Below are 14,764 nucleotides of genomic sequence, written 5' to 3'. Positions count from 1 at the left end.
GTGGTCGTATGAATGGTACATGTGTTTTTGTTTTGTTACATTTGTACCCTGCGCTTTCCCACTCACGGCAGGCTCAATGCGGCTTACATGGGGCAATGGAGGGTTAAGTGACTTGCCCAGAGTCACAAGGAGCTGCCTGTGCCTGAAGTGTGCCTTGCAGATATAGTGGGGGTCGGGATGAGAAAAGGTTATATAGTGTCCATTACGAGCTTTGGTTTTGCTATGTTGCAGAGTGTGGGTATTTATGTTGGGTCGGTGGGGTATGCCCTTTTGAAACACATGTATAGACCGCATCATTATATTTCAACTTCACTTACAAAGAACTATACTGCACGCAACTGTCCACTCTTTTCTCCTCGGTTTTCCCCTTCCTCACCCCCCCCCCCCCCCCCATGAAATACATTCTAATAAGAAAGAGGCACTGTACTGGGTCAGACCAAAGGGCCACTGAGCCAAGCATCTTCACTGTTCAAAAGCGGCCAATCCAGGTCACCAAAAAAAAATATTCAACACTTCTTAGTGGGGAAGTTAATTTATTGATACTGATTCTAGAAATTAAGAGATGGTGATTTCCCCAAGTCTACCTGGTTAATGGAACCAGTCTTCAGTAATGTGTTTAAACATTTTATAGACTCTGCTATACTATTTACCTGAGAGGTTGGATGCAAGAGAGGCTGATGTGAAGGCCTTTCTTGTAGTGAGGGAGGCCTGTTACCTTCCTGGTTAAACCTTATGAAGCAGTGAAATCTCCTTCAGCCATTGGCATGATTCACTTAAGGTTCATAAGCCCTTAGCTGGTGTGTCAAGGCCATAACTTCCAGCTTTCTACAGCTTTGATACTATGGAGCAGCAGGATTGTCATTGACTATTTGGCGTTTTTTTTAGACTGACAGCATTGTCCATGCTGATTAGGCTCTCGGAGCAATTGAGACTCCATTCCACATCAAAGGTGCTACACTGTGACAGTACCACCTACAATTTTTTTATCAGGATTAGCTGACCCCTGAGGCAGGCGCCAGTGCGCCGAAACACGGCCCGTGTCGGGTCTATCCGTCAATTAATAAACAAGAAACTTTGATCATCTCAATCCTGAAGGCCCAGTGTTGCTTTTTTGTTTCTGTCAAATGGTAAAACAGGTTTAATGGGTCATTATGCTACAGAGACATCTGATTTCTTTCATGTGCGGTATGAAAGCATATATTTTTCTCTGTTCCCTCAGGTTTGGCTGGGTGCAGTGGTCCGCCGTCGGTACAAGAGGATGAAGGCTGCCCTCACCATCATCCGCTTCTACCGCCGGTACAAGGTGAAGTCCTATATCCGTGAGGTGAGCCGGCGTTTCCAGCACGTCAGGACCATGAAAGATTATGGCAAGCACGTGAAATGGCCTATGCCTCCTAAAGTACTGCGTCGTTTCGAAGAAGCTCTGCGGGCTATTTATCACCGGTACGTCTCCTCTCCCCCACCCTCACCTCACTCCCACACAGTGCACTGGTGGCAGGCTGACCCTAGGCAAGTGGTCGCAAGACATCTGCCCAGGTAGAGGCACTTGGACACCAGCTGAGGTTGCTTTTGAAACTTAAATTTAAAGAAAGATTGTAAGATGTGCCATACTGAGTCAGACCAGTGGTCCATTGAGCCTGGCATCCTGTCTCGATCATCTGCCTGTGAGACAGGATGCCAGGCTCAATGGACCACTGGTCTGACTCAGTATGGCACATCTTACAATAAAAGCAAACGCCGGCACTAGAGACTGTTAGCGCCATACTAGCGCCGGCGTTTGCTACCGCCCCATGATCAGAGCCCTCGAGCGTGTGAAACAATGCGCTTGAGGGCCCTTAGCGCAAGTAGCATGAAAATGCATGCTAAACAGGGCTCTTAGAGCAAGTAGCTTGCAAATGCATGCTAATCAGCGCTTAACGCAATGATCAGCTTCAATGATCAGCGACCAGCGCACCAAAGATTGGGTCGCTGGCCGCAACAAACCCTACGCCAGCTTCGAGCTGGCGTTAGGGTTTGCAGGTCATTGGAGAGGAATGGTGAGCCCCGTCCAGCATGCATTTGCATGCTGGCAGGCCCCCATTCACCCCTACAGCAAACCTGCCAGCAAGGGCAGTTGAGGACGTCCAAAATTGGGACGTTTCTGTGACGGGGCAGTTGAGGACGTCCAAAATTTGGACGTTTCTGTGACGGGGCAGTTGAGGACGTCCAAAATTTGGACGTTTCTGCAATGGTCAGTTAAGGACGTCCAAAATTGGATGTTTCTACGAAAAAGACGTCTTTCTCATAGAAACATCCAGTTTTGGATGTCCTTAACTGGCCATTGCAGATGTCCAAAATTTGGACGTCCTCTACTGCCCCGTCACAGAAACGTCCAAATTTTGAACGTCCTCAACTGCCCTGTCGCTATACCTCCGACACCTCCTTGAAATTTGGCCGTCCCTGCAACAGGGCAGTTGAGGACGTCCATCTTCCGATTTAAAGATGGGCGTCCTTCTCTTTTCATTGGTCTCCAGCCCAGACCTGCCAAACAAGTGCGGGAGGATTGTGCTGAGCGCACACTCAGACACAATTCTCACGCACTTCTACCCCATGAGCAGAGATAATTGCGCTGCTTAAATTTGCATGCATTATCTCTGATCATAGGTCTAATAGTGCCCCGCGCTGTTCCAGTGCTATTTTAGAGCACTGTTTTGAACAGCGCGGAGCTTTTGATCATCTGCCTGTCAGCGGCCAGTCCAGATGCCTTGGAAGAAGCAGCTGACATTTCCTAAAGGGGGATCTGTTCCCTTCGTTTGACTCCAGCTGCTTCTGGGATCAGTGGTGACCTGGAGCGGGGTTGATTATACTTCGCTTACACTCCTACCATTTTTGAACTCTTTCATCAATTACAGCTGTCCTGAATCTGGCTGTAATAGTTGGCTAGAAAGAATATATATTTCTAGACAGTAGTAACACTGTAAATGACAACAGATGAAGCCCGTTTTGGTCCATCCAGTCTGCCCTGCTCTGTGCAGGTTACCCCCTCCCCCGTGCCCTGTTTAGCGTGTGAAGTCATTTAAATTTTGCTCGTATAGCCAAGAACACGCATACATGGGCAATAAGTTGTATTGAGGTATATTAACCATCCCAAGTTAGCACCGTGCTGGAGTGAGGACAGAAGAGAACGGTGGCTTGGAGGCTCCCCTCCTGGACCCACTTGATAAAGATCAGTCAGTTTTGGCCTTTCTCAGAGCATTCTGGGAGCCTCTTAGTATGGGAATCCAGCAAGTGGAATCCGAATCGCCTGGTGGTCACATTACACCTGTGCCCCCCCTCCCTTTCCTTTCCCCCTGTCTGTACATCCTGTTGTACTAAATCAAATGAACTGTTAGATTCACAGTAACAAAACTGCTGGAAGTTTGTACACTTGCCCCAGATTTTCTCAACCTGCTGTCAAGTGCTGTGAAGCCTCTTGGCCAGGTATGTGGCGTAGCTACGGGGGGCCATGGGGGCCTGGGCCCCCCAATTGGCTCTAGGGCCCCCGGTATGTTCAGTTTCATTAAAACAAGCATGCACAGTGACCGAAAACAGAACAGGGCGCCTTGGTTGGCTGGCGGGGGGGGGGGGGGGTGTCTTTAAAACGAGCGTGCACAGCAACTGAAAACAGGACAGGGTGCCAGGCAATGTGAAACCCCTCGATGTCTGGCTACGCCCCTGTCTAGAAGTGGAAGAGTTTGACACCTTCTCTCTCTTCGCAGGTGGCGAGCATCTCAAATCATCAAGAGTGTACCCCCAGCAGACCTGCCCCAGGTCAGGGCAAAGGTTGCTGCCATGGAAACCTTGAAGGGCCCTAGAGCTGATATTGGTCTCCAGAGAGCCTGGGAAGGGAATTATTTGGCATCTGTGAGTGACAAGAAATATATCTGGCATGATAATGCTATGGCCGCAGGGTATCATGCATGGGACTACAGATACCCCATGCAGTGTTGCATGCTTATGTACCTCTTTAATAACAGTGCCTTATGGGGGAGACACACAGTACTTTATAAGGTTGTATGTGGAAGGAATGTCCCCAGAGCCTAATGCTGTTTCGGGGACAGAAAGGGTCAGAGGATTGTGGAGCCGCTTACCCCTGGATTCTGTATAGCGCACCTAGAGATCCAAGCCGACATCCAAGCTTGTTCTATAACTACGTGCGTAACTTAATTGGCTTAACAAGCCAATCAGTGTATTTAACAGCATTTAAGCAATAGTGAGCACTAATTGGCAATAATTTAAAATGTACGTGCACAACTCGCTAAGCGTATTCTGTATGTAACGCAGTGCGCTTAACTTCTAACATGCACAGGCAAAAAGGGGTGTGATTATGGGCGGGGGAAATGGGCATTTTTTTGGGTGTTCTGAAATTTACTCGCGTACTTATAGAATATGGCCCAGTGCACCTAAATCTATGCACCGGGATTTACGCCACATTTTCGTTGGTGTAAATGGAGACGCATAGTTTCAGGCGCTGGATATCAACCAAGCGTATTCTATATACCGTGCCTAAATCTAGGTACCGATTATAGAATATGCTTAGTCGAAATCGGTCCATGACGATTTTTTCGGCGCCATATATAGAATCTCCCCCTGAGCGCTAACCAGCAATATTCAGCAGGAGGTAACCGGCGATCTCCCGCTGAATATTGCCGGATAGCCAGTTAAGTGGCATTTAACCAGCCAGGAGCTGTTCTTGGCTGGTTAAGTGGTGGTTTTTTTTTTTTTAAATATCGGGTGGAAATTTTTTATGATGCTGTTATTTATGTGGAGAACATGCACAGATTTTAATTTTCTGTTTTGACCAGTGCACAGAACTGTCACGTCCTGTCTTAGAAGTTGTGAGTTATGTTCCCAGCAAAAAGAAGAAACAGGTGTTAAATCCTCACCGCCAGCACTGCAGAAGACTTCTATGCTGCCTCCGATGTGGTTTTAAAGCTCCTGCCTTGTGCTCAGCCTTAAAGTCTCTGCATCAGGGCCAAAGAGCTAATAGCTCCATTAACTTTAATTTTAATACACTCTACACCAGCATCCTATGCGTGGATTTGTGCAGAGTTAATATTCTGCGTGAAAATGCTTCTCTGCATCGCGTGCCATAAAGTTGCAGGCAGACACCACAAAATATTTTTAGCGTGGACAGATTTATACACCCACTTCGTCATCGGGAAGTGGTAAAAAATTATTTTAAAAGAACTTTTTACCACTTCCCAATGACGAAGTGGGTGTATAAATCTCTCCACGCTAAAAATATTTGTGGTGAGTTTCACCACTGAGGTTAGCGGTATTAGGGATTCCTAGAGGGACTGAGGTTGAGTGGCGAAGCAAGTAAACCCCCCAGAAAATAGGGGTGTAGATTGACGGGAAAAGTTGCGGACAGACGTCACATTAACCCTGCTTTTGACTATATGTATGTTTTATTGTTTGGAATTTATTGTGTATGTTGATTTGTAATCTGCCTAGTGGTAGGCGGAATAGAAATGTTTAAATAAATAACCCCACAGCAATGTGCTCAAGCTTTCAGTATTGGCCGCTCGCTCCGTTAGGGGCCTGCCCTGGTGTGTTCTCTCTGGTAATGAAGGTGTGTGACCCATCTCTGTTTTCAGAAGCGTGATAACCCACAGGCCGTGAACACTTTTATCTCCGTGACTAATGAGCTGAAGAGGAAGGACAAGTTTATGAATGTGCTTTTCTCCTGTCCTGTGCGTAAGGTACGTTTGGGGGGATGGGTAGCTGGCTATAAAAGGGGGTAATCTTGGTATCTGAGTGTAACCTTGAATGCACAGGGTCCGTAACTTTGGCTGTGAGAGTTTGAGTCCCTGCCATTGGTTTGACCAGCAGATCTTGGTCATACAGGAATGGAGGGGAGGAGGGTCACCTATCATAATCCCCCTGCCTCCCCCCCCTTTCCTCCTGCTGGGGACAGTCTCCAGGCTAGCAGCAGGGTACAAGGATTTGTGTTCTGTTCAGCACAGGGCTTTCAGATGAAATACTTGTGAAAATGTAAATGTCATTTTAGTGGGTTGAAAACAGCTCTCAAGTAAATGGAAGGAGGAGGAGCTGCTCTTGTCCAACCCGTCTGTCTGCTTGGGTGCTTTATTTTTCTTTTCACCTCTTTTGCCTGACCTGAAATGCCAATCAGGAACTCCCCTGGGGAGCTGAGCTCAGGCTTTTCTGCTCTGGGTTTTAAAGCACCTCATTTACGGTTCATTTCTTCCTGATGGATGCTTTTGCACATACCTCCGCCTGGTTATAACTTTTGTTTTCACAGCTCGGCTCTGTTGACTGACATCCTGTCAGGAGCTGTTAATAAGTCTGCTCAGTCCTCCTCCACTGCCTCCCCCCAGTAATGTTTTATTTTGAATTCATGATTCAAAAGCACTCCCTGCATCCTAAATATAAGGCTGTGGGAGCATCCTGGGGGTGTGTTATGTGGGAACTGGATTTGGGGGGGGGGTTGAGGGATGAGGAACCCCAGTTCCTTACTGATGATACACCTGACTTCAGAATTGGCCTGGAATTTAGCCCCTTCACTCCCCCCCTCCCCCCCCCCCCCGGATTGTTAACTCTGCTATATGCAGGGTTCCTGCACTCTGATTCACTGCAGTGCACTGAGTTCATTTTTCTGGTCTCGCAGGAAAAGTACTTTACCTTCTGTTCACCTCCTCTTGGCGGCTGTGGCAGTTCTCTCATATGTACCACAGCTGTAATCTGCCCACTCTATACACCTGTTCTGGCTATCCATCATCTGAGAGCTGCTACACCTGTCTGGCAGTAATCTCCCTGCCTCCCTCCACATCTCTTCCCATATAGACCCCAGAGATTGTGGCAGCTTCCTCTGTCTAAATAGCTGCATCCCATATCAAATCTTTCCAACCAGCGGCCCAGTCCTCAAGTTAAACCTTCACATATATGAACTAAGATGCCTTCCTCCACACTCCATCCCTGTAATTTGGGCCATACATAAAACAAGTGAATGCATAGGGCCCCTCCTTGCCACTTGCAATTGGGTAGGATTGAGGGTACCCCAAGGAGTTAACATCAGGAGTGTTCTGTCTCCCTTCTCTCCGTGGCTGTAAAAGGAGCATTAGCCATAGTCCAGAGCTGGGAATGAAGTTCAGCTTGGAGCCTCTGTGGCAAACAACTGTTTGGGTCTGGGGAGAGGTGTCCAGATACACTTCTGGTTTGGGGATGCCTTTAGGAGAGGTTTGTTGATGGTTCTGCTTCTTATATTCTGTATCTGCAGATAAACCGGTTTAATAAGGTGGAAGACCGTGCTGTACTCATCACAGATCGTCACTTGTATAAGATGGATCCCAGCCGGCAGTACAAGGTCATGAGCTCTGTTCCTCTCTATAATGTAAGTGTCTTGTGCTCTAAAAACTTGTCTTTCCTTATTTTTTTTTAAATGATTTTGGGTCTGTCCAGGAAGACAGCTGGATGTAGACACATCATGCCTCCCACACATTTCTGCCAATGCGCCTCGCTCCTGTACCACAACACCCCCCCCCCCCCATCCCTACTACTCCAGTACTGAGACCCCCTCAACATCCATTTCTCTTCATGCACCTCAGACCTGCCTACAGCTCCTCCAGTTTTCAAATACTGAGACCTCTTCCGTGCACACTGTTCTACCAGTGTGCACTCCCAGAATCCCTTGTTGTTCAGTACTGAGATCTCCACTTATATATATGCCAGTGCACCTGTTCTATAGCACCCTTTGCTTTCCAATCCCAAGACCCCTCTCACATAATGCACCTCCTTCCTGCCCTGCAGCACCCTCTGCTGTTCAGTACCAAGACCACAAAAGCAGCACTGACCATGTTTGTTGTTCAGTTGCTGAGACACCCCCCCTCCCCTACACACACACACCGTCTGTACTGTTTTCACAATATATGTTTGGTGCATGAAAACAGACTTTTGAAAAATTGGTCAGCCTTAGGGTTTGCACCAGTGTGCGAAATTTAATTATTACTCCCTATAAAGTTATCTTCAATCTATTGTTAAGAGGTTGGCAGTTCTCATGTGTGTGCCTCAGCTCTGATCTGCCTACTCTCGGGTATAATACTGAGGTCTGAGGCATTCACAGTAACGTGGATAGCGGCTGTCAGCAGATATGAGACACGTGGTTCTGCTTGGTTATCCCCAAGCTGCTCTGTGCAGTCGTTCCCCTTTCCCAGCACACACCAGCATCCTATGCAATGCCAAGGAGGGCAGTGGCTTGTAACAAGCACGTTGGTCCCACACGTGCCTCTGTCACTTGAAAAACACAATTATCTGACCCGATGTGGGTATTTTGCATGATTGAATGGCTCGTAACTATGGCAGCCTTTTCCAGTTTTAGCGCTATATCTCACCTTCCCCAGGGAATGAATCTCTTTGTTGCCTTGGAAAGATAAATTGCCCTTCTAGTACATGAATTGGCGTTGGGGAGGGTGTCAAACACACCCTCTCCTCCATCTGCCTGCCAGCGGTGCTCAGCATCCCTGTCTGGAAAGCATCCTGTTGCCTCGGCAACCTCCCCGGAGATGGAGTTTCCATGGCAATCTCATTAGAGACCTAGATCAGCTGATGTCTGGTCCTACCCTGACTTCTCAGCTCCTGCCGGCATACTGCTTTCTTGATGTGTTTATTATTATATGTGGTAATGAAAGTCATCCCAAACCTTAATGCACTCTAAGTCCACTGACATGTCCAGGCAGCTTAGGATGCCGAGTGCTTCCTTGCTTGCTATTTTTTTTATTTTTCTGTACAAACATTGATTAGTCACATGGATCCTGAAAGCAGTGATGATCTGGGGGGAGGGGGACAGGGAATGTGTTGGCACTGAGTAAAGACAATCTTGTCGTTCAGAGATGGATGGAAGTAAAATTGTAAATTGGCAGCCTAGGGAATATACAAATCCATAAAAATGGGGGCAAGGGGGTGTCCTTATAATGTGGACTAGTGATGCTCGTGATAGTTCATGGATGTTAATATTTTCTAGGGTATTTTTATCTTTTATATTACCTTCTTGTGATTTATATGGAAAATTTGCAATACAATTTCAAAAAAAGGGGTGGGGGAGGGTAATATTCAACTGGCAGCAATCAGCATTTTGTGAAACTGAATTGTGCCCAGATGTACAGCGCTGGCACCTATCCAAGTACCAACATTGAAAACCCGGACAGTTGGCAGGCTGCCTGCACAGAAAAGTACAAACCATATGGCCTATCCAGTCTTGCCCATTCATGCCATCTACTCTCCCTATCACTCCCTTAGAGATCCTATGTACTTGTTCCAAGCTCTCTTGAATTCAGAATAGATACTGTTTTTGTCTCCACCACATCCACCAGGAGGTCGTTCTATAAATTCACCACCTTTTCCGTGAGAAGTATTTCTAGTATTTCCGTAGGTTACTCCTGAGTCTATCCCCTTTCATCTTCATCCTATGCCCCCTCATTCCAGAGCTTCCTTTTAATTGAAAGAAACTTGCCTCCTGTCCATTTATGCCGCCTATGTATTTAAATGTCTCCATCATATTGCCCCTCTCCTGCCTTTCTTCCAAAGTATAGAGGTGTGGTAGCCGTGTTAGTCCACTTTTAAATTTCTATTGATCACCTTCTAAAGTATACATATTGAGATCTTTGTCCAGATTAGAGAGTTGCATGGGGACAGAAATCTAACACATCCCCACTGCAATCTAACCTGTTCCCATCCATCCCCGTGTGCAATCTAAACCGTTCCCATGGGAATCTAACCCATCCCCGTCCGTCCCCGCCACAAGTAATCTCTTCCGTCCCAGCTGCTAGCCTGCCCAGCCCTTTCCATGCTGCAGTCACCTTGACCCCCCTCCCCCAAGAAAGCCAGATTATATAAGCAGTAATACTAGTAAAAGTAACATAAATCATTTTCTTCTGTACTCTGCTAAGACAGCAGATGTACAGATCAGCACAGGAACCAAAGCAGTCCAAATTCCAAAACAAGTAAAGTCAGAAACAACACAGTTTATATCTAATTATTCAACCACCCTTAGGATTCACCTTTGGGTTTAAAAAGCAAAACCATGTGCATGTAAGGACTGGATAAATGAATTAAAACAAAGTTTAAAGCAAATGCCCTTAATATGTAATACTTAGTAGTAGTACATAAGTACATAAGCACTGCCACGCTGGGAAAAGACCAAAGGTCCATCAAGCCCAGCACTCCGTCTCCGACAGCGGCCAATCCAGGCCCCAAGAACCTGGCAAAACCCCAAAATCTAATAATGATCAATGGACTTTTCCTTCAGGAATCTGTCCAGACCCCCTTTAAACTCAGCAAGGCCAGCTGCTGTCACTACCTTTTCCGGCAGTGAGTTCCAGAGTCTAACCACGCGCCGAGTAAAGAAACACTTTCTCCAATTTGTTTTAAACCTACCACATTCTAATTTCATCTTGTGTCCCCTAGTTCTATTATTGTTAGAAAGCGTAAACAAACGCTTCACATCTGTCCGCTCTACCCCACTCATTACCTAATTCATGTTTAATGTGAGATATAAATAAGTAAATAGAAACTTTGAATGTTGAGCCCCTGATTCTCGTAACATGATGTCTGTTTTAGTGGCCCTTTACCAGGAGAAAAAAAATCTCTGCATGAATATAACGGTACTAGGGTGTCCCTATAACCAGCCCCTCCAAATGACACCCTGATTTCGATTTATAACAAACTAGTAAAACAGGCCCGTTTCTGACACAAATGAAACGGGCGCTAGCAAGGTTTTCCTCGGAGTGTGTATGTTTGAGAGAGAGAGAGAGAGAGAGAGAGTGTGTGTATGAGAGTGAGAGAGAGAATGAGTGAGAGACAGAGTGTGTGCGTGTTTGTGTCAGAGAGAATGCGTGAGAGAGAGAGTGTATGTGTGTGTGAGAGAGAGAGTGTGAGAGAAGGGTGTATGTGAGAGACAGAGAGTGAGTGTGTGTGTGTGGGGCTCAGAGTTCCATGACCCCCTCCTTCCATCCCTCGCTCCCTCCCTCTCCTCCCCTCCCCTCCGAGGTGCAGGACCCCCTCCCTCTATCTCCTCTCCCTCTCTCTCCTCTCCTCCCTCCCTCTCTTTCCTCCCCTCCGAGTTCTTGGCCCCCCCTTCCCTCTGAGTTCCATGCCCCCTTCCTCTCCTCCCCAGCGTATTCCATGCCCCCCTTTCCTCGGAGTGTGTATGTTTGAGAGAGAGTGTGTGGGTGAGAGATGGAGTGTGTATGTGAGAGAGAATGAGTGAGAGAGACAGACAGACAGAGTGTGTGTGAGAGAGAGTGTATGTGAGAGACAGAGAGAGTGTGTGCGTGTGTGTGTGTGTGTGTGTGTGTATGTGTGTGTGTGTGAGAAAGTGAAGCCTTCAAGCCTTGAAGCATTTGTGAGCTCTGTAAGGCTCCATCTCCGGAACGTTGCAGGAACGCTTCAGGGCTTGAAGGCTTCACTTTCTCGGCTTCAGAATGTTGGAAGTGCGTTTTATTATATAGGATTACTACTCTACCTATGAAAAGTTATTCTGTTGTATGTCTAGTAGCGCTATAGAAATAATAAATAGTAGTAGTAGTATTATACTTCCTCTGTGTATATCCGTATGCTGCACAGGCTGGCACATTTCAAAATATAAGTGAGATTAAATAAAAATGTCACCAGCAATAAAGAATGGCAATGTGGATGCAGCAGTTCGTAGGTTTGCTTGCTTTGTTTTGAGTGTACAGCGATGACGGCTGCACGAGGAAGGGAAAACAGAGATTAACCTAATCAGCTTCAACTTTTTGACACCTGATTGCTGACTGCATCCATCCACCTCCCTTCCGGCCCTGGGTGCCCTCCTGGCACAAACCTCGAGGCACCCGGGTGGTCTAGTGGCTTCTTTGGGGTAGGAAAGATCCCTACTCTTTCCTGCCCGCTGCTGCTGATCTTCTCACTGTCTCCACATTTTTTAAATGGCTGCCGAGACGTCAAGTGGTGGCCTCACAAGACTTTTTGCCCCGAAGAAGCCACTAGACCACCACTAGATCACCAGTGTACCTTAAGGTCTGTGCCAGGAGGGCACCTTGCGGCTCGGGGAAATCCCACTATCCCCACTCCTGCGCAGCTCTCTAGGCCTGATACACTTTATGATGAAGACCACTGACCATTTTAGTATCCGCCCTCTGGAAGGGAGTCATCCTGTTTACATCTTTTTGAAGGTATGGTCTCCAGAATTGTACACAGTATTCTAAATGAGGTCTCACTAGAGTCTTATTTTTTTTTTTTTTTTTACTTCTCTTTTATTAATTTTTAACAATCATATACATTTATGAGTGATAATACACTAAAACAAAATCTTACAACAAAGAAATAATACATTCAAAAAACTCAATAATATGTTACCTATCGTCCACAAAGATAGGAAAAAATGATCCAAGAAAAAGGAAAAAGGTCTTTATGCTTAATTTAGCAAATTTCACTAATAATAATCAAAACGAGCTGCTTAATTCCTGATTGGGTAACTCCAATCTGTCATACAGTGTTACATATGTGACTAAACTTGTACATTGACTTCTTCTCTGCTCTTTAGGAAATCCTCCAACTGGTTTGGGTCAAAAAATTGATATTGTTTAGATTGGAATTTTATTCTGCATATACAGGGATATCTCAGAAGGAAATCTGCACCGAGTGCTATCACCCTTGATCGTAATAATAAAAACATCCTACGTCTCTTCTGAGTTTCCCTGGACAAGTCAGGAAAAACTCTAACTTTTGAACCCATAAACAGAGAATCCAGGTGTCTCAGGGAAAGTTTGAGCACTGCGTCTCTATCAATTTCCAATGCAAATGTGACCAATAAAGTGGTCCTCTGAGTTATAACCTCAAGAGAAGATTCTAGGAATGTAGTGAGATTCATTGCACCTTGTACAGGTAATTCGTTTGATGTTTTCACATCTGTTTGAATATAATAAGCTCGTGTTATAGGTGGCAATGAACTCTCTAACATTCCCAGAATTTCCATTAAGTATTTTCTAACCATTTGAATTGGCACAACTAAAGGAGATCTAGGAAAATTTATAAACCGCAAAGTAAGTCTCTTAGAGTGGTTTTCTAAATACTCCAGGCGTCTTAGGGTAGAATTCTTGTCTTTAATTAAAGCTTGTTCCACCAAGTCCAGTCTCTCCATTTTCTCAGACAATTTCTTAGCCTCGGAGGCTTGGAGTTCAAAAGTCTGTATTTGATCTAACACAGTCTCTGAAAGAACTTTAATTGTTTCCATATTTTTCAAGATTAAAGATTGTAGAGCAGATTGGGTCGCAGAAGTTAGGTCCCACAGTGACTCTAATGTCACTACGGCAGGTTTTACTACAATTCCCACTGAAAAATCCGGAAGAGGAGCCTTTGAAACCTGCTCCAGGGTACTCACATTTTTAAACAAAACGCAAGCTGCTGACATTCCCGCTCCTCGCTGCTCATCGGGTCCAGTTGTCCTCTCAGGCCGGCTCCCTCCCCGTTCTCCATGCATTCCACCTGGGATCATGGCGTCAGGGCTAGCACTCAAAGTTTCTATTCCGGGTTGTGGGGGTGCCGCACGTTCGGCGGGGCTGAGGGAAACCCCGTCTACACTGCCGTCTGGCGTCAACGCGCCAGCTCCGGCAGAGGGAGTAGACGCCGAGGCAGGACCGAAGGAAACTCCGAAATGCTGCAGCGTCGGTTGGTGAAGCTGGGGCGTTCCGCCCGGGACTTGGGGAGCCTCCCGAACTCTTCCTCTCCTCTTCCCCATCATAGACGGGTGAGACGCTTTCACCAAGGTAGGCTGGGGCACTATCGGAGCGCGTCCGGCTAAGCAGCTCTAACCGTCGCCATCTTGGATCTCCGCTCACTAGAGTCTTATACAGGGCCATCATCACCTCCTTTTTTCTACTGACCATTCCTCTCCCTGTGCACCCAAGCATCCTTCTAACTTTCGTCATCGCTTTTTCTAGTCACCTTAAGATCATCACATATGATCACACTCAAGTCCTGTTCCTCTTTCTTGCACAAAAGTTCTTCACCCCCTAAACTGTACTGTTCTCTCAAGTTTTTGGAGCCCAAATGTATGACCCTGCATTTTTTTAGCATTAAAACTTAGCTGCCAAATTCAAGCTTTGCTAGGTCCTTCCTCATGTTATCCACACCATCAGTGGTGTCTACTCTATTGCAGATTTTGGTATCATCCGCAAAGAGGCAAACCTTACCAGACAGCCCTTCAGCAATATTGCTTACAAAAATGCAACGGAATTCAAAAATATGTGGGATAAACATAAAGGAATCCTGATTTAGAAGGAATGGATCCAAAGAAGCTTAGCAGAGATTAGGTAGCAACACCGCTAATTGGGAAGCAGAGCCAGTACTTGGCAAGACTTCTAAGCTCTGTGCCCTGATTGTGGCTGAATAGTTTTGGATGGGCTGCAGTGGAGCTTTTCAGGGGCTTCGAGAGCTTCAGAAATTTAGAACAAGGACATTGCCGGGCAGACTTCTACAGTCTATGCCCTGAAAATGACAAATCAAAATCGGGTATCCATAGCAAGTATTGCATCATAAACTTGTTACATATGGTATCCTGTTGGGCAGATTGGATGGGCAGTACAGGTCTTGTTACTTTGTAAAAATGTTAAAAAGCGTAGGAGCCAAGTTTTCAAAATGATTGTTGGTGCTCAACTCAGCACAAATTACTAAGTCCATATAAGGGAAATTAAAGCATGGTGGGGTGTGAACACGAGTGGCCAAGGCTGTCTTTTAGAGTACAGCAGGTGGT

At 46.2% G+C, this 14,764-nt stretch overlaps 1 protein-coding gene across 1 annotated transcript in view; it reads left to right on the top strand.

The window, feature by feature from the left end:
* MYO1D (myosin ID) overlaps positions 1–14,764 on the top strand; it is a 253,291-nt gene that overhangs the window by 185,281 nt on the left and 53,246 nt on the right. The window contains exons 17-20 of the mRNA XM_030220531.1: positions 1,220–1,443; positions 3,738–3,882; positions 5,619–5,723; positions 7,259–7,372. Coding sequence (XP_030076391.1) covers positions 1,220–1,443; positions 3,738–3,882; positions 5,619–5,723; positions 7,259–7,372 — 588 coding nt within the window. The remainder of the gene's footprint in view (positions 1–1,219; positions 1,444–3,737; positions 3,883–5,618; positions 5,724–7,258; positions 7,373–14,764) is intronic.

Source organism: Microcaecilia unicolor, chromosome 12 (genome assembly GCF_901765095.1).
Source record: "Microcaecilia unicolor chromosome 12, aMicUni1.1, whole genome shotgun sequence".
NCBI lineage: Eukaryota > Metazoa > Chordata > Amphibia > Gymnophiona > Siphonopidae > Microcaecilia > Microcaecilia unicolor.
This window is presented reverse-complemented; position numbering and strand designations above follow the sequence as displayed.